The 19,397-nt window shown below is 43.2% G+C and overlaps 2 protein-coding genes across 3 annotated transcripts in view; one reads left to right on the top strand and one right to left on the bottom strand.

Moving 5' to 3' along the window:
- Window positions 1-912: 912 nt before the first annotated feature.
- abraa (actin binding Rho activating protein a) lies at window positions 913-5,164 on the top strand. Its single transcript, XM_058054971.1, has 2 exons — window positions 913-1,649; window positions 3,944-5,164. The coding sequence occupies exons 1-2, from the start codon at window positions 1,038-1,040 to the stop codon at window positions 4,379-4,381; spliced, it is 1,050 nt and encodes a 349-aa protein (XP_057910954.1). The 5' UTR covers window positions 913-1,037; the 3' UTR covers window positions 4,382-5,164.
- A 1,334-nt stretch (window positions 5,165-6,498) lies between these two features.
- The window catches only part of rims4 (regulating synaptic membrane exocytosis 4), a 40,493-nt gene continuing 27,594 nt past the window's right edge, over window positions 6,499-19,397 (bottom strand). For both annotated transcript variants that reach the window (XM_058055313.1, XM_058055312.1), the window contains exons 3-6: window positions 15,834-15,946; window positions 13,405-13,506; window positions 12,652-12,791; window positions 6,499-11,811 (exon numbers count right to left, since the gene is read on the bottom strand). In XM_058055313.1, coding sequence (XP_057911296.1) covers window positions 11,593-11,811; window positions 12,652-12,791; window positions 13,405-13,506; window positions 15,834-15,946 — 574 coding nt within the window. In that variant the 3' untranslated portion in view covers window positions 6,499-11,592. The remainder of the gene's footprint in view (window positions 11,812-12,651; window positions 12,792-13,404; window positions 13,507-15,833; window positions 15,947-19,397) is intronic.

Below are 19,397 nucleotides of genomic sequence, written 5' to 3'. Positions count from 1 at the left end.
TGGTTGTTTGTCTATATGTGCCCTGTGATTGGCTGGCCACCAGTCCGCCTCTTGCCTAATGACAGCTGGGATAGGCTCCAGCACCCCCGGGATCCCTGTGAGGATAAGCGGTAGAAAATGAATGAATAATTGTTATATTCATAAAGTATACTGTAAGTAATAAATTAAAATAAAAGAACAAATATATTCTTATGATTCATTCATTTTCTACCCATTTTCCTCACGAGGGTCGCAGGGGTGCTGGAGCCTATCCTAGCTGTCTTCGGGCGGATACACCCTGGACTGGTGGCCAGCCAATCACAGGGCACATATAGACAAACAACCATTCACACTCATTTTTTGGAGTCGCTAATTAACCTAGCATGTTTTTGGAATGTGGGAGGAAACCGGAGTACCCGGAGAAAACACACGCATGCACGGGGAGAACATGCAAACTCCACACAGAGATGGCCGAGGGTGGAATTGAACCCTGGTCTCCTATCTGTGAGGTCTGCGCGCTAACCACTCGACCGCCGTGCCGCCCTCTTATGATATATATTAAATACAAATATTTGTAATTATATTACATTTACATTTAATAGAATGCATATTTAGTATACAAATAAATATTTCGTCGTACTTTGAGAAACATTCAAACCCAATGTTTGCTGTGATGACACACAATGAGATCACACACACACACATTGAGTATGCATGTGTGTGAGTGTGTGTGAGGTCACAGAGTGTCTAAAATTGTTAGGCACCTGTTGACTGCATCCCACTGGGAGAAATTCCATCCACTTGTGTGTGTGTGTGTGTGTGTGTGCGTGTGTGTGTATGCCAGGAGAAGGCCTTGCCCCTCCAGCAACATCACTTCCTGTGCTATTCTATTTAAAGGGGCTTCATTTGGAGCCAAAGTGGGCGACTCACCCACTGACCGAGTGACGATCCCATAGGCTTTGGATGTTCCCACAGGCTGACCTGAGAGGATCTTCAGTCTTAGCAGATTTGATACTCGGACTTGCTTGGATTTTTCTGTCTTAAGCTCAGCTGGCACAATGAGCGGCGGCGGGACAAGCGCAGAGCCGCCCCAGGCGTTCAAACGGGCCGTGAAGAAGATCAAATGTGCCGCCATGGTGGCCAACCTGGCCAAGAGCTGGCAGGGGTGGGCTAGTGATCACGCGGACAAGCAGGACGCCATCCCCAGCGGCTGGATGCCTTCCTCTCTGGACCAGCAGGACAAAAAAGAGCGTAACCATGTGGTCAAGCTTACTATTACGCCCCGTGTGGTCGCTGAGGACACTAGTGACACGGCTAGTGCCATCAGAACCGGCTCTGTCACCAAGACGGTGCAGCCCAAGCGCAGCGAGTGCAGCAGCGGCGGAGATTTGGTCAGCGCCATCCGAGGCAAGATGGAAGCGGCCCCCGAGGAAAGCAAGCCCTTTTTGGGCAACGAGTCACCGACGCGGCGCCGGCACTTGAGGGCGCTACATGGCGCTGGAGGAGGCGTCATCCATGACAGGAAGTTGATGCTGCAAGACAGGAACTCCAGGAGCAGCAGTCAAGACACGGAGGACAGCGGACTGGGGGATGAGACGACATCTGGCGACAACGGCAGCGACGCAAAGACCGAAACAACCGACGTCAAAAAACAGACCAGCAGACCCAAGGTAGCGGATTCAGTCCAGCTGGGGGTGGGCGGGGGGGGCATGGGAGTGGGGTAGGACATCATAGCGTAGTCACACTGTGGAAGATGCTCACTGAACTGAGGTCTGGCGCCGTCCTTTAGGTTCCAAAAAGTAGTGCAGACTGCCCCTATAGTCTGGACATATAATTATACCAAAACTTTGATTCATGTATAATTCATTAATAATTAATGTGCTTTAAAACTATTTTTTATTATTACTTAAAAAACTATATTTTAAAATATTTGAAATATATACAAAGTTATTAATAACAATTATATTAAAATTAATATATATATATAATTAAAAATAATAAAATATTAATGTATATTATAGAGGGTGCACCTTGAAGCCTGGACACAAAATGCATATACTGTATATATGACAATAATAACTAAATATTTATTAATGTCCTAATATTATAGCATATATTTATATTAATGATTATTATATATATGTGGGTGGCACGGTGGTCTAGGGGTTAGCGCGCAGACCTCACAGCTAGGAGACCAGGGTTCAATCCCACCCTCGGGCATCTCTGTGTGGCGTTTGCATGTTCTCCCCGTGCATGCGTGGGTTTTCTCCGGGTACTCCGGTTTCCTCCCACATTCCAAAAACATGCTAGGTTAATTGGCGACTCCAAATTGTCCACAGGTATGAATGTGAGTGTGAATGGTTGTTTGTCTATATGTGCTCTGTGATTGGCTGGCCACCAGTCCAGGGTGTACCCCGCCTTACGCTAGGATAGGCTCCAGCACCCCCCGTGACCCTCGTGAGGAAAAGCGGTAGAAAATGAATGAATATATATATATATATATATATATTATATACATATATATATATAAATATTATACATATATTATATATAATAATTCTATATAATTATTCTATCTAAATATTTTAAAATATTTGAAATATATACAAAGTTATTAATAACAATTATATTAAAATTAATATATATATAATTAAAAATAATAAAAATATTTATGTATATTATAGAGGGTGCACCTTGAAGCCTGGACACAAAATGCATATACTGTATATACGTATGACAATAATAACTAAATATTTATTAATGTCCTAATATTATAGCATATATTTATATTAATTATTATTATATAGTTATAATTCTATATAATTATAATTTATATAAATATAAATTATATATAAATACTATATATATTATATATAATAATTCTATATAATTATAATTATTATAAGTATTTACCAATTTAATTACATATTGTATTTCTTATTATATTTATTTATATGTTCAGAAACGTGCATACATTGAAATACATTTTTAAATATTTGTTTAAAAAGCTATATTTTTCCCCATGTAATCAGACTTTAACCAACTTTGTTGAAGCTATTTGTCTGAGGTTCCCCGCCATTGTCACAGCACAAAAACAAAATGTGTGGCGTTGGGAGCGGTCGGCTAGAACATTCCAGCACAAACCACCGCTATCATGTTGACGTCTCTCAAAGAAATCCAACTCCAAACACAAGTGCGACACTAAAATGTGGCCTATTAAAGGCCCTGCTGGGAGTCGTTAAATCAGGAGCTGGCGTGCAGCAGCACCACGGGAGACGCGTCAATAAACATGGAGTCAACCTTCAGGTGCGGCAGCCACAAAACAGGCTGAAGGTGATGGCAGCCTTGATTGACAGCTGACAGGTGGACGCTCAAAAGAAGACTAAAAAAGATGCTGTGCACCAAAGTGCAGCCCTCAGCTTGTCTTTTATTGGCCCACGGTCCTTTCTAAAAATACAATGGAGCAAAAATAAGAAGAGTAAAAAGATGAAAGATGAAAAATGATAGTTACACTAATAATAATAATACGCTTTTTGATGATTGGTCCACGTCAGATTTGGAACTCTATTGATTTTGACTGGGTGGCACGGTGGTCTAGTGGTTAGCGCGCAGACCTCACAGCTAGGAGACCAGGGTTCAATTCCACCCTCGGCCATCTCTGTGTGGAGTTTGCATGTTCTCCTCGTGCATGCGTGGGTTTTCTCCGGGTACTCCGGTTTCCTCCCACATTCCAAAAACATGCTAGGTTAATTGGCGACTCCAAATTGTCCATAGGTATGAATGTGAGTGTGAATGGTTGTTTGTCTATATGTGCCCTGTGATTGGCTGGCCACCAGTCCAGGGTGTACCCCGCCTCTCGCCCAAAGACAGCTGGGATAGGCTCCAGCACCCCCTGCGACCCTCGTGAATGAATGAATGATTTTGACTGGACTTGACCATATAACGTCATGTGACTCCTCCCCAGATTAAGATCACCACCACGGGCGACATCAAGAGCCGCTGGCAGCAGTGGTCCGAGCAGCACGTGGAGGGCCAGAAGCTCAACCCCTTCAGCGAGGACTTTGACCACGACTACGCCATGAGCCAGCGCCTACGCAAGGGCGATTGTGGCTACGGGCGCCCCAAAGAGGGTTCCAAGACGGCCGAGCGGGGCGACCGGGCCCACAGGCACATCCACAGGGAGATGGAGGAGATGGTGTGGATCATCAGAGACATGGGTTTCAAGGACCGAGACGGCAGGTCTATGGTCACGTTCGGACGGCTATTCGACCGCTACGTGAAGATCTCGGACAAGGTGGTGGGTATCCTGCTCCGCTGCCGCAAGCACAAGATGCTCCACTTTGAAGGCGAGATGCTGTGGAAAGGACAGGACGATCACGTCGTCATCACGCTGACGGACTGACGCCGTGGAAGAAACCTTTTCGGTGGAAACTTTAGCGTGCGAGCTGCTAGCGTTAGTTTACCTCTAAGGTCGTACTGTTTGACCAAACTTAAAATACCTCTAAGGTTGCACAAAATCTCATGAGACTTGAAGACTTGACCTTTACCCCCAACCCCCCATTTTAGGAAACGGGTTAGTGAATTAGAGTTTGGGTTCGGTTCAGGTAAGGTTAGAGTCAAGATTTAGGGTTTGGGTAAAAGTAAGGGTAAACCTTTGGGTTAAAATTGGGGTGGAATAAGAGTAAGGGGTTCAGGTTGGAGTAAGTGTTGGGTTAGAGTTCGGTTTTAGGGTGAAGTGTATGGATTCGGGTTGGGGATTAGGGGTTAGAATTGGGGTTAGATCGGCTAAGAGTGAGGGTTTAGGGTAGCATTAGAGTTAGCGTTAGGTTAGGATGAGGGTTATGGTTTCGAGTTCAGGTTAAGGTTACAGATTCGGGTTAGGGATGAGAGTGAGCATTTAGGGTAGCGTTACAGTCAGGTTAGGATTTAGGGTTAGGGTTTCAGGTTAGGGATTAGAGTCAGGGTTGGAGTTGGGTTAGAGTTACAGGTTTAAGATTAGGGATTAGGGCTGGGTTAGGATGAAGGTTATGGTTTCGAGTTCGGGTTAAGATTACAGATTCGGGTTAGGGATGAGAGTGAGCATTTAGGGTAGCATTACAGTCAGGTTAGGATTTAGGGTTAGGGATTAGAGTCAGGGCTGGAGTTGGGTTAGGGTTGGAGTTACAGGTTTAAGATTAGGGTTAGAGTTGGGGTTGAGTAGGGTGGGTTTATTAGGGTTTATTAGGGTTTATTAGGGTGAGGGTTAAGGGTTGGAAAAAGTTCCAGTTAGGGTTGGATTAGGGTTGAGTTAGGGTTTAGCGTTTGGGTTACTCGTTCGGGTTAGGGATTAGGGTTTGGGTAGGATGAGAGTTACGGTTGGATTAGAGTTTAGAGTTAGAGTTTGGGTGGCGTTAGGGTTAGAATTAGGTTTACGGGTATGGGCTAGGGTTAGGGTTAGGGATTAGGGTTTGGGTAGGATGAGGGTTACGATTGGATTAGGGTTAGTGGTTAGGGTAGAGTTAGAGTTTGGGTCGGGTTAGGGTTACAATTAGGTTTAGGGGTACGGACTAGGGTTAGGGTTAGGGATTAGGATTCGGGTAAGGGAATGTAGAGAATGTCCACCACAAAGCCAACTCTGTTTATACTTTGCGAAGAGAGTTTTGTTTTTGTTTTTTTTTAATGTGTTACTTATCAGCAGCGGTTAACTTCTTTTTACACTTGTATGATAGTTGAAATGTGACTTAAATCACCGTGTGAACAAGTAATGTAAGCTTTATGATGGATGGATGAAAAAATGAAATAAAATGATGCAAATAAGCTGACAAAGACAAAGGAAGCGACACGTTTTTTATTAATTTTTTGCATTTTTCATTGTACTTTATTTAGTCCAAGTCACAAAAGATCATGTGCATTCAAACAATCATAGACAAAACAAACAGGAGCGGAAGTTGACTGTTTAGAAATACATTTGTCTTGTTAGGAAAACGTTTTGCTGAATTATTGTTGTATTCATTCCAAGTAATGACAGACAACTTTGTCAGTTCACAAATCAAACATTGATGCTTGTTTTTTTTTTAATGTTAGTCCTTGTGGTGCGTTTAAGGCCTCCGCTGACTGAGTCTAACCCTATAGAATGAGCAGACCTCCGCCAAGGCCGCCACATTTTGTCATGTGACCAGGAAGTTCCCTCAAATCACATGACTTAATAACGTTGTCATGTGTTGCTACAGTTGAATGCCGTCATAAAAAACAGCAAGTTAAACACTCAGATTATAGCAGTTCATCTTAAAGTCATGTGACATTATTCAAAACACGCAAGCTGCGTCTCAACTGGCGTACTTATGTACTTACACTCTGAGAAGTATGTACTCAACACGCCCTGAATGGCAGAAGTGGAGGGTCTAACTATGTGGTTGCAATTCATTATAAAAAGGAGAAAAGATTAACTTAAATGCCGCACAGCTTGCACACTCAGGTACTCAGAAGAGCAGTGGTTCGAGCCCCCCCCCCCCACCCCCCACCCCCCCATGTGCAGGGCGGAGGCCATACATTCATTCATTCATTTCTTTTCTACCGCGTGACAAAGGTCACGGGGGGTACTGGAGCCTATCCCAGCTGTCTTGGGGCGAGAGGCGGGGTACACCCTGGACTGGTGGCCAGCCAATCACAGGGCACATATAGACAAACAACCATTCACACTCACATTCATACCTATGGACAATTTGGAGTGGCCAATTAACCTAGCATGTTTTTGGAATGTGGGAGGAAACCGGAGTACCCGGAGAAAACCCACGCATGCACGGGGAGAACATGCAAACTCCACACAGTGTGGAATTGAACCCTGGTCTCCTAGCTGTGAGGTCTGTGCGCTAACCACTAGAACACCGTGCCACCGAGGCCATACGGTTTACTTATTTAAGTGCACTGACTGAAATATTCAATTTGAGACACAGGCTGTTTAATACGTGTTTGCTGACTTACACTTAAGTATAATGTCCACACTGCGTACTTAGTAGTTCCTTAGTGCGCCAGTGTGGAGAGTGCAGTGCCCTTCCAAATCCACTTCTGTCGTTGATCACCAGAATGAGGATCCCAATATTTGTATTTGTGAATTGCACCCACTCAAGTTAGTCCTTTCCACTCTGTAGCCGAGATGGCGACTATTGACGGTGGTAATAATCCAGGGTGTACACTCACTATTTAGGACATGACGAGTACATTTTGCACTTATGCACTAAAATGCATAAAATGAAACACAGCCACAGTATACTTACCAAAGTGTACTGACGGACATTTTCCATTTGAGACATAGTATGTTTAAATACACGTACTTCCCTACTTACACTTCAATAAGTATAATGTGGACACTACATACTTAGTTCCTGAGGGCGCAAATTTTGACAGTGCGGTGCTGTTCAAAATCCATTATTGTCGATGATGATCCCAATAGTCATCTACCTTTTTAATTGTGAACTGCAACCACTCAAGTTAGTCCCGCCCCTTCCTGCTACGTAGCTACACACTGGGAGTGTTGGTGGTGTGTCGAGTGCACTGTACTTTGCCGCGTGACTCAGCGTGAGCACACTTACTCGAGTATGCAAAATGAAACACAGCGACGGTATACTTGTCGAAGTGTATTGACGTAAGTAATCTATTTAAGACACATTTCGAATTGCGCACTTGCTAACAATAAGTTTACTATGTACACTGCTGTTCCTGAGGGCGCAAATTTGGACGATGTAGTGCCGTCCCAAATCCACTAATGATGATCCCAACATTTATATGCTTACTCTCCTTTTTAATTGTGAATTTCAACCACTGAAATTAGTACCTCTCCCTTCCGCCACGTAACCAAGATGGCGACTATTGAGACTATTGATCATTAGTGTGCATCATTGCGCTCACCATTTGCAATGTTTTGAGTGCACTGCGTTTTGCCACACTTTCACACTCAAAATGCTAAGTGTAAGTGCGGAAGTGCACAAAATCGAAGCACAGCCACAGTATACTTATTGAAGTGTACTGAGGGAAGTATTCCATGTGAGAGACACAGCCACCACACTTTACCCCTAAGCTAGGCTAGCCGCTAACGGCGACCCAAGGTGACTTGAAAGTCATTCATCTGCCGTTTTGGACGAGTTTGTAAACTCAGTGATTCTCAGTTAGCCCTGCAAACAAAGTTTTTGGCACCGAAAAACATTCAGAAAGAAACACTGACACTTCCTCGGCTGCTTGGTTTGTATTAAATATGAAATATTTCTACTCCAGCTTGCATTTGTAGCCGTAGCCACTCCACGGCTTACATGAAAAAGTCATCGAAATAAATATATTCTATCCCATGATAATACATCTGCAGTGTATTTAGCAATGACAACAGGCTTCGATGATGACACATAACATAACAATACATTTATTATTGTGTTTCTAATATTTCGGTGACCTTATTTAGCTACGTGAGAGGTTGAAAATATTAGAAACAGTTGTGATACAGCGTAGTTGTACAAGAACATTTTTGCAAAAGTCAGTTAAGAGATTTTCATGTGCGTCGACACTGAACAAGCTAGCGTGTTTTTTTTCGATGGCGACTCTTTAAAAAACTGCCCCGACTGCAGCTTTGAGTTTATTGCTTTACACAATGTAGCTTTGTAAAAAATAGAATCATAAGAGTAATAATTGTTATTATTATTATTTCCCTGCAGTGCTGCTACCGGCAAACCTGAGGCCTAAACGCTTTTCAAATATTTCTAATTTCATTCGATGGCGTGTGTGTCCTGAAGTCTAGCTTCCAAAAAAACGGAAAAACGGTTTGAAATTTGAACGCTAAAAGATGAACGCTACATCGTGTTTCCCATTGAGCTCGTCGTCGTCGTCGCCGCCGTCGTCACATGCAGCTTTGCGCTCATGCTGGGCCTTAGTGACCGTTTTCGTCGGGCATGCAGGTGCTAGCGCTAACGCTACAAATATCATTGTTTCCTGCCCGTCCTCGTCCGTCAAGCATAAACCAGGGGTGTCCAAACTTTTTCCTCATCCGCATCTTAGCTTTGTGTTACAGTAATCCCTCATTCATAGCGGTTAGTCGGTTCCAGACCAGACCGTAATACATGAATTTATGCAAATTAGGATTCCTTATTTATGAATGGAATATTTTCATACTTTGAGCATAGAAAACATGTTTACAACTTTCTAGATATACATTATAAGACATACGTGAGATTCATGTTAACATTGGGAATGTCCCTTTTTCACTTTTTTAATTCCAGTTCTGTGTAATACTTCCTGTGGTGGCTATTGTCTCATCCATGTAACATGACTGACACCTAGTGACCAGTGCAGAATACTACAAGAATGCCTCTTATGAATGCCTTGTATTTGGATTTTACTTCATTTAGCCATTTTTATGCATAAAAATGCTTCATTTAGGCAAATAATACAAACAATGTGGTTAAATATGCGACTAATGGCAAGGGATTACTGTACGCCAAATATGGGGCCTACAAAAAACAGACCCCACGCCGCACTTTGGACACCCCTGAGCTCAACCCTTTGGCTAACAACGTCAATATTTACACAAATAAAAGAGTTTAAGAATCATAAAGTGCCCAAATTAAATAACACCCCTCCCCCACACCACCACGACTGCTAACAGCTAGCTGCGTTTGCATTCGTCACCCACGACGACACGTCGCGTTGTGTTGAAGTGATGACAAGGAAGGAGAAAGACACTCGCTGGTCAAAGTTGGCACAATAACAGCTGTTAGCAGTTAGCCAAAGCTGAAAAGACAACATGTACAAATACGCGACAGGACTCCCCACACATTTTCGTCTCGACATAACGACACGGGACAAAAGGAACGCAAACGACACCAACACGTTTAATGCCTTTGACTGCAGCAGGGCAGGGGGACAGGTGTACGGGATGCTAGGTGGGACGCTGGTGAGCCTCACCTCACAAAGTCGCGCTGCACATCGAGTTGGCAGCTCCAGCTTTTTGCTCGGTGGCTAGTGCGGGCCAGACATGGGCTTGGCATGTCCAAAACCCCAAAATGAGCATTGAAGCGTCACATTGATTGACAGACGTGATAATGTGAAGGGGCAACTTTTAGAAGGCGGGGCCAACAACCAGGAAGTAAGAACACTTGCACTAACTTTCCATTCAAACGACAATTCTTGTTTTTCTTAAAAAAAGTTACACGTAGCTGATGCGGTCACGTTGGAGTGACATTTGGAGGTTAGTTTTATCGGACTAAGTTTGTCATTTTATGAGTAAAGTTGAAATAAGTCCCAAAAAGCAGAAAGAAGCTCAGTTGGGTTGCTAACTTAGCGCCATAAATAGCTAAATATTATCCAGTAATAGGCTTGAGTTAAAGTTACGCTGAGTCAAAAATATGACTTTAATCTCGCAATATTGTCAAGGAATTTTGTTTCTTGTTTTGTACACTTACAAAAACATTTAATCAAAAAGGTATTACCTTTTATAACCCGCCAGTCCAAAGTTTGGAGACACTTTACCATGTTATTCGTGTCTCCAAAATTTGGCTATAAAATGTGTTTACGTAGGTTAAAATGTTTTTGTCGGCATACAAAATAAGAACAAACAAAATGCGAAGTCACTCGACCATGTTATTCCATGAGAAAGTGTCACCAAACGTTTGACTGGTAGTGTTTACGTATGTCTATACAGTGGTACCTCGGTTTTTGTTAGCATTTTGTTAGCCGTGCAGCCTAATGAAGGGCATTTTGGAACCAATTAATAACAAAAACCAAGGCACCACATTCACATTCACATTGATTTCCGATGGCTTTAATATACTAGAAACTTAGTAATGTGCATCCTTGTGAAAATGTACACATTGCAGGACCCAAACCGAAAATACCAGCCAGCGGTTTTTGCTTGACAGGAAATGTAATTCACATGTCCATCATAACAGTCGGCTATATTGGTTTGTAGGTTCAATTTTGGATGCCTGTTTGTTTTCTGTGTAATATTTTAATGCGGAGGGTTGAATTATATCTGTAAAATGCGCTGTGGGCCGCACTTTGAACACACCTACGTGGAAAGGATACAATTTTTGTAAGGTCTTTTTGGGGTGAGGTGTAGATAAACACGCTCAAAATGTGGCGATGCAATCAAATCTGGGGTCTCGTACGCCCCAGTAATAAAGGTCTTGAAATATTGTACACTGTTGTGGTTTTTGTCTGTTTTGGAGTGAATTCATGACAAAAACCGAGGTACCACTGGACACGCTTGTGACTGCAAAGGTCCGTTTCTAGGACGTTGCTCCAAAGCCAATTTGACGGTGAAACATTGCACGGTTTGAAGAAGGAAAACAAAACTGCAGCTTATGTCCAGAGCGTCCAGACACACACACACACACCGTGGGAGCTAAAAGACAACAGCGAGTGTCTCGGGTGGTCCCCATGGAAGAAGCAGAGCTGAGCCCGCAGCGTTCTGTCGGTCCAAACAGCGTCCTCATCAAAGTGGTCCCGAGAGAGAAAATCACATCCAAAGTTTAGCCTCCGACGGTACCTCAGTCCCGAATGTGTCCACAAGCCGTCTTCTTCAGAGACGGCCCAGTGCGGACCCGGGCGGGCTGGCCCCGGGTGGACATAAAGGTGACCCGTGGGTCGTCGTCCTCAGGGGCGCTCGCAACACGGCCCCATGGCGCTCTCCAGAGACATCTGTGACGAGTGGCGAATGAGCGGTGCCATAGTGGGCTCCACCATGGACGAGGTAGGGAAGAGCTTGTACCAGCCAATCACCATGGAGCTCAGGTCCAGCTCCTCCAAGAGGATGCGGGCCACGCCCATGAAGCATTTGCGCTCCATGCGTCCGTAGTTGCCCCACACTATCAGCTGTCACACGCACACAAGACAACAATCTACATTTATTTGGAAAACAAGTAGCACTTCAACTGACACTGTGTCCTGTTGCCATGGCGATGAAGGAGCGTATAATTGTAGCAGCTGTATCGAGAATATGGTAATGGTTATGGTTTTATTTCATTTGAACATGCATCAGATTACAATTGAGTGCATCCCATAATCAGTTCACAGTTCCACATGTCCAAAAGGAGTACCCCTCCATCTGGTACTTTTACAATCAGTAACTGTTACATTTGTTCACTTCCTGCTTTCCTAATATAGTTAATATTAATAATTGAATTGAATTGAATTGAATTTAATTTAATCATCATGACTGGTTCAAGACTCTTCATCCTTGTATTTAGCAATTGAATTGGCTCATTGTTGTGCATTGTTTGATTTCCTTACTCAATCCATTCCATAGTTTGATTCCACATACTGAAATGCTATGGCTAGCATAACGTAGTCCTAGCATATAAGTGTTTCAAATGTACTTCTTCCCTGAGATCATATTTCTCCTCTCTTGTAGAGAAGTATTGGATGACATTTTTAGCTAATTGGTTATTTTTAGCCTTATGCATTATTTTAGCTGTTTGAAGATGAACTATATCAGTTTAAGTTGAAGTATTTGTGATTTTAGAAATAAGGAGTTAGTATGTTCTCTGTAGGCGGCATTATGAATTATCCTTACTGACCTTTTTTGCAGTACATTTAGCGAGTGAAGATTTCTTTTATAGTTATTAGCCCATATTTCCACTTCCACTTACTTACTTACTTTACTTTCCAATATGAAAGTCATTCACAAGGATGAGAACAAAGAACGTGTCTTACCTGGACCACCTTCCCCTGTGGGCTTTCGGAGAAGACCAGGACCTGGTTGTAGAGGGGGTCCAGAGATTTCCTCACGGACTTGGTCTTCTTCTTGGCCACACACTTGCCGTTCTCCAGGAGGTAAACTTTAATGTAGGCCGCTGCAAGGACACCAGTTAGGAAATCAATAGGATGCTCGTTATTTTTTATCCCCTTTAATCCATCGCCTCTACATTTTGTTTTTGTTCTTATGCAATTAGGGAGATGGCTGCTTCGCCATTATGCAAACATGGAGCGGAAGCGCAGTCGCGTTTTAATAGTTTGCTGTTACACTATTCAACAATTTTACACAGTCATAGTCCTTCCTCAACTCAAGGTTGATGTTAGAGGTCAATTTCGACAGAGTTAGCAGATGAAAAAGGATGAGGACCGTGACACAACGGCGAAAATAAGTATTCGATCCCGTACCAGCCAGCAAATCCCACTGAACAGTTTTGGGTCCTGTCCCTGTAAGAAAGTACTCCTAATCTCAACTCATTATTCAAACCACTCCACCACCGTGGGAAAGCTGCCAAAGACCAAAGACCTCAGGGACAAGATTATGGACCTATCCAAGACTGGAATGGACTACAAGACCATCATCTGTCACGGATTGAGATCCTGCAGTGCCCTTGAGGTCCCCCTGCTCAAAATGGATCAATGACTTATTTTCCCAGCTGTGAGTCATGAGGGATGGAATGCAAAGTGCTTCTCATGCGAGTGTCGGGGGTTCACCTGGAGGTCCTTTAGAACCGGCTTTCATGATGAGTCCTCTGGCTTGGACCACCTCCACCTCCAAACTGCCATTCCTCTCCATCAGGCCAATCTCCACGTCACCTGAATGAACCACAGTGTGGCGTTGAATAACTCACTCGATCAGTCAGTACGTTGACATGCACACACAAACGGTCTTAGAGGTCTTTATTATTACACAAAATGGCCCACAGGCTCTTCTAGGCCCTCTGAGGTTCCATCAAAGTGGACTGGACCAGGTTCTGTCAGTCAGTGTTTGTTGTTCAGCCAAGGACACGACTCTCCGCCAGGGAGGAATGTGACCCACTTATCATCTGTCCTTGAAAACGCTGGCAGAAAACACACAACTTATTGATGCACCTGACGCCCTCTACTGGTCACAGCGTGAACATACAGTAGAGTTCACGTGACTTGGGATTGGGGAGGTGTTACTTTTCTTAAAACAAACATTGGATTGTTTCCTGCACGGTGCAATGAAGTAAGAAATATCCCACTTTGAGTTTATGATCCAGTGTAATGTGCGCGACTCGTGCTGTGTCTCAAATGGAATACTTGAACCAGTGTACTTCAAGTATCCTGTGCTTCTTCTCTCCTTTTTAATAATTGCAACCACTCGACAGGGCCTTATCTCCAACATCTGGATCGGGTACTTGATTCACTAAAGTTACTTGGAACAAAGCGCATGAAAGCACAGAAACTCTTGCCATGCAAAATATGTTCCACCTGTGAGTCAGTGATACTCAATAATTTATCAAGTGACCGTGAATCAGGAAAACTTGAGTCTTCATCAACTAGTGAGTCAGTGAAACTCAAGTGAAAACCGAATCTCTGTTGAGTACCCGTGTGCCAGTCAACATTGAGTCTCAGTCAAGCAACTGTGAGTCAGTGAAACTTAAGTCTCCAATGAGACAGTGAACTCAAGTCTTGGTCGAGCAAGCAAAAATCAGTTAAACTTGAGTCTTCATCAATCTGTGGATCAGTGAAACTCAAGTCTTTCGTAAAGCACCTCAGAATCAGCGAAACTCGAGTCTTCATCAATCCGTGAGTCAGTGAAACTCCAGGCCACGTCAATCACGCGTGTTTCAATGTACCTTGAGCCTTTGATGAGCACCTGACAGTCAGTGAAACTCGGGTCTTTGTCGAGCACCCAAGAGTCAATGAAACTTGAGTTTTTGTCCAGTATCTGTGTGTCAGTGAAATCAAAATCTTCATCAACCAGTGAATCAGTCAAACTTGAGTCTCCCTCAAACACCCGTGACTCAATGAAACTCGAGTCTTCATCAATCCGTGAGTCAGTGAAATTCCAGGCCACATCGATCACGCGTGTTTCAATGTACCTTGAGCCTTTGATGAGCACCCGACAGTCAGTGAAACTCGGGTCTTTGTCGAGCAAGCAAAAATCAGTTAAACTTGAGTCTTCATCAATCTGTGGATCAGTGAAACTCAAGTCTTCGTAAAGCACCTCAGAATCAGTGAAACTCAAGTCTTCAGAAACCAGTTAGTCAGTGAAACTCTTTGTCCACAAGTCTGTGAAACAGTGAAACTTTAGTATTTGAAGCACCCGTGTGTCAGTGAAACTTGACTCTTCCTCAATCACCCACAAGTAAGTGGAATTTGTGTCTTTGTTGAGTACATGTAAGTGAGTGAAACTCACTTTTTCATCAACGCTTGAATCGGTGAAACTCAAGAACAAATCAGTTAAACTTGAGTCTTCATCAATCCGTGAGTCAGTGAAATTCCAGGCCACGTCGATCACGCATGTTTCAATGTACCTTGAGCCGTTGATGAGCACCCGAGAGTCAGTGAAACTCGGGTCTTTGTCAAGCAACCATGAGTCAGTAAAACTTGAGTTTTTGTCCAGTATCTGTGAGTCAGTGAAATCAAAATCTTAATCAACCAGTGAATCAGTCAAACTTGAGTCTCCCTCAAACACCCATGAGTCAGTTAAACATAAGTCTCCTATGAGCCGGTGAACTCGAGTCTTGGTCGAGCAAGCACAAATCAGTTAAACTTGAGTCTTTATCAATCTGTGGATCCGTGAAACTCAAGTCTTCGTAAAGCACCTCAGAATCAGTGAAACTCGACTCTTCAGAAACCAGTTAGTCAGTGAAACTTTGATGAGCACCTGACAGTCAGTGAAACTTGAGTCTTTGTTGAGCAACCACGAGTCAGTAAAACTTGAGTTTTTGTCCAGTATCTGTGAGTCAGTGAACTCAAAATCTTCATTAACCAGTGAATCAGTCAAACTTGAGTCTCCCTCGAACACCCGTGACTCGGTGAAACTCGAGTCTTCATCAAGCGCATGTGATTCAGTGAAATTCAAGCATTAACCCGTCAAGTCTTTTGTCCAGTCTCACACCTCCAGTGTGGACAAACTAGTTACTAGGCCAAAGGTTAAGGTGCCATCTTACCCATGGATGTTGTGGCCAGTGTCTGCCGGCCGACAAACTGGGCCGGTCCCATCCCGTCCAGGAAGTCGCTGAACTGGGCGTCGGATGCCAGACACACGCCGCTGTAGTTGAGGCTGTAGTGAGAGCACAAAAGCAGACGGTCACACATTGTTGTACTTCTATCTCCATCACAGTGTGTGCATTGTGTTGCTGATTAGCCCTCCAAATGCGCCCATTTCATCCAGCTTTTGTGATGAAGGAAGGGAAATGTTTCAGAATATTTACGAGACTATTCCAACGGGCACAAGCACTCCGACTGGCATTTAATTAAGTGCAGAGTAGCTTGGCAGTCATTAGTGCATAATTTACAGCCTCTGCACACAAAACCACTTAGTGGAGATTAGTGGTTTATGCAAAGATTAGCATCTTTTCTCAGGTCATTTTAATATTCATTCATTTGCTTTGTTACGTCATGCCGCCTGCATGAGGCATGGAGTGCACGTCAATGACATTCATGCCAGCCAGTTGTAATGAGGCCAGCGTGTGTGTGTTTGTGTGTGTGTGCTTCTGCTTGCGTGTGTGTGTAATAATGCAACATTAGCCTCGTGGGTATTACAGGGTGATAAAATGCTGGGCTTTAGATTAGAATGCTGCTGTGAGGATTACACAGCAGTTTCACAGGAGAACGATGCTGGATGTAAGCCGACTGGGCATCACGCATATCTAAGGTCACATTTTATCCACTTTTCATGATTATTTCCTGCAAGTAGGGCTCCACACTCACAGGGAGCTGGAATATGTGAAAAACAAATATTCATTCATCATTCATTTTCTACCGCTTTTTCCTCACGAGGGTCGCGGGGGTGCTGGAGCCTATCCCAGCTGTCTTTGGGCGTGCAGGGTACACCATGGACTGCTGGCCAGCCAATCACAGGGCACATATAGACAAACAACCATTCACACTCACATTCATACCTATGGACAATTTGGAGTCGCCAATTATCCTAGCATGTTTTTGGAATGGGGGAGAACATGCAAACACGGAATTGAACCCTGGTCTCCTAGCTGTGAGGTCTCCGCGCTAACCACACGACCGCCGTGCCGCCCGAAAAAAAAATATAGGATATTTTTTTCTTATGACACTTGAAGGCCGCTCCAGGGATGGACATTTAAATACATTGCCTTATCCAACTATGGGGAAAATAGCATCAATTTCATCTTATAGTTTTTACATGTTGGATTTATTGAAATGTTTCATTTTATTTTATTTTATTTTATTAACCCATGGCGTGTGCACAAAGTAAAATGAGGGTGGCTATACCACAGACCTGGTGGGACACATTTCTAAAATTCTATACATTCATGTCAAAGATGTGTGATGTCATATACATTTGTGCTTTATGTGCTTAGGACCACAAACGTACTTATCTCTGTGAAAATAATGTTGCCGTCCAAAAATCTCTTACTGATGATGTGTAGTCATAACCCATCCATTTTATTCAGACCGCACATTAGCAAGTAGAATACTTGGTCAGGAGAGTCTGTGCGGCTTAGCTTGTACTCCTCAGCGCCTTTGTTTAAGATCCCAAGGCCACTTGCGAGCACTTGCGTGTGTGTAGACCAGGGGTCTCAAACACGGGGTCCGTGGGCCAAATGTGGCACGCAGGACACTAGTTTGAGGCCCCCGCCTTGATATGAAAGTTTAATGTTTGATATGGATGCTGTATGGTATCATGTACCCAGAAAAAATTATTACGTTTGATTAATGTTCATGTTAAAGGTTAAATAACTGTTAATAGTTATCCTCCCTATCCGTGTGGAAGTGGTAAGTTTTTGGCTATTTAAGTTTAAAGGAAATAACTTGAAGGCTACCGTTTAGGTCGCTAGCTCTCTAGTTTGCGAGTTAGCATGTGTCTCAAGACCCTGCAGTTGCGCAATATGTTGTAAATAAAAAGAGTATAAATGTGACTATAGTCGTGTTTTGTCATGTCTACAGGGCTCTAATAATGCTTTGTTCATTTTAGTCTGAAAAAAATAATTTGTCTACCCACCAACTATATGTGGTTTCTTAAGCTTTTATTATTTGCCGTTTTATTATTATTATTATATTTATTTATTACTGATTGATTGATTTTCTTTATTCTTGATTTGTTTATTTATTTTTCATCTTATTTTGTGCAGAAAAAAAATTAAGATATTTGAGAACAGTGGAATGTTTTATCAGAGCTTTTATTGTAGAAAATCGTAACCAAAGCACTGAAAAAGTTTGTATATTTTTCTGTTTTTAATAAATTTGTTTTTTTGGGGGGGGGGGAACCTGATGTGGCCCAGCCTTGCCCAGACCCTGGCTCCAGTGGCCCCCAGGTAAATTGAGTTTGAAACCCCTGGTGTAGACTCTGATACCCTGGAGATCTCAGGGACGAGTCCAAGATCAGCGAAAAAAACGTTGACAAACGCAAAATCCAATATCCAGAAGCTCTTGTCGAGTGTAAGATGTTAAACCAGAATCACGGATGGAAGCCTGTGAGTCACCAAAACTCAAGTCTTCATCAACACATCTGTCAGTGAAACTTGAGTTTCCATAAGTTAGTCCAACTTATGGGTTTTGCGAGCAACAGTATTCGTAATGAAGTGCAGATGCTACATAGCTACTTTGGGTATCGGTAGGACAGCCAATATATAAGAATATTCGAAGCATTAGAATGGTTAAAAGGCTTTAAAATGACCTTGAATGTCACTTAGGGACTTCATGTGTGCCAGTCAAGCTAATTGACAATGTCTTATGAGCTGGAAAAATAATAACAATAATCACAAAAATGTAAAAGTTGCAAAGAATCAGTGAAATCCTGAGTGGCCGTGGATGGAGGCCAAGATGGCAGTTATGTGAGCACAACAACACCTTCTTGTTCCTGTTAAAAGACGAACATTTTGTGGTGTCGACAAACAAACACGCGAGCGCTCTCCTCCTACGTGGAGTCGGTCACAAATGTGCGTCACCGTGACCGTTTGCGTCTGCGTGTCTTTATCTTGGCTGGGAAAAAAAAAACATCTTTAGGGAAGAAGGCAGATGCCAAGACTGAAATGGCTCATGTTCGCTTTGAGGATGCACACGTTTGGCTCAGGAGGTAGAGCCCGGCAACTAGCTGTTTAGTTTCCTGGTACCACATCCAGATGGTCGATATGGATATAAGTGCACGATGCACTGACAAGAAGACATGTCAAAGAATGTCTTTTATTGTGAAGTGCAGTACCTTTCACCCTCTTGCTCTGCGATGATTATAGCCAACTTTTAGCCAAAGAGGAAGGTCAATGAAAAGCTGCCAGTCTCTCCTGCTTGAAATTAGAATTATTCTTCACTTGCTGTCTCAACATGCATACATTTTACTTTCAAAAACTTGCATTGCAGGCTTCTTCCTCTCTTGTTTCCCCGAAGCAAGTCTCTAAGTATAATAAAATATCTAAACTGTCCATGGAGGAAAGAGATGAATATGCATACAAACAACTGTGTCTGTGATGCAATCATTCTGTGCTGATTTTGCCCCCCCCCCCCCCCCCCCCCCTCCCTCGGTGAGATTTTAAAGCCTC

The sequence above is a fragment of the Doryrhamphus excisus genome, chromosome 18 (assembly GCF_030265055.1).
Source record: "Doryrhamphus excisus isolate RoL2022-K1 chromosome 18, RoL_Dexc_1.0, whole genome shotgun sequence".
Classification (NCBI taxonomy): Eukaryota; Metazoa; Chordata; class Actinopteri; order Syngnathiformes; family Syngnathidae; genus Doryrhamphus; species Doryrhamphus excisus.
The sequence above is the reverse complement of the archived record's forward strand: the minus strand, read 5'-3'. Positions and strand labels throughout refer to the sequence as shown.

What these genes read in the sequence shown, in the direction of transcription:
- abraa (XM_058054971.1), top strand. Translation starts at nt 1,038, where the DNA reads ATGAGCGGCGGCGGGACAAGCGCAGAGCCGCCCCAGGCGTTCAAACGG. An exon ending in AACAGACCAGCAGACCCAAG is followed by an intron (nt 1,650 to 3,943) that starts GTAGCGGATTCA and finishes ACTCCTCCCCAG; the next exon opens with ATTAAGATCACCACCACGGG.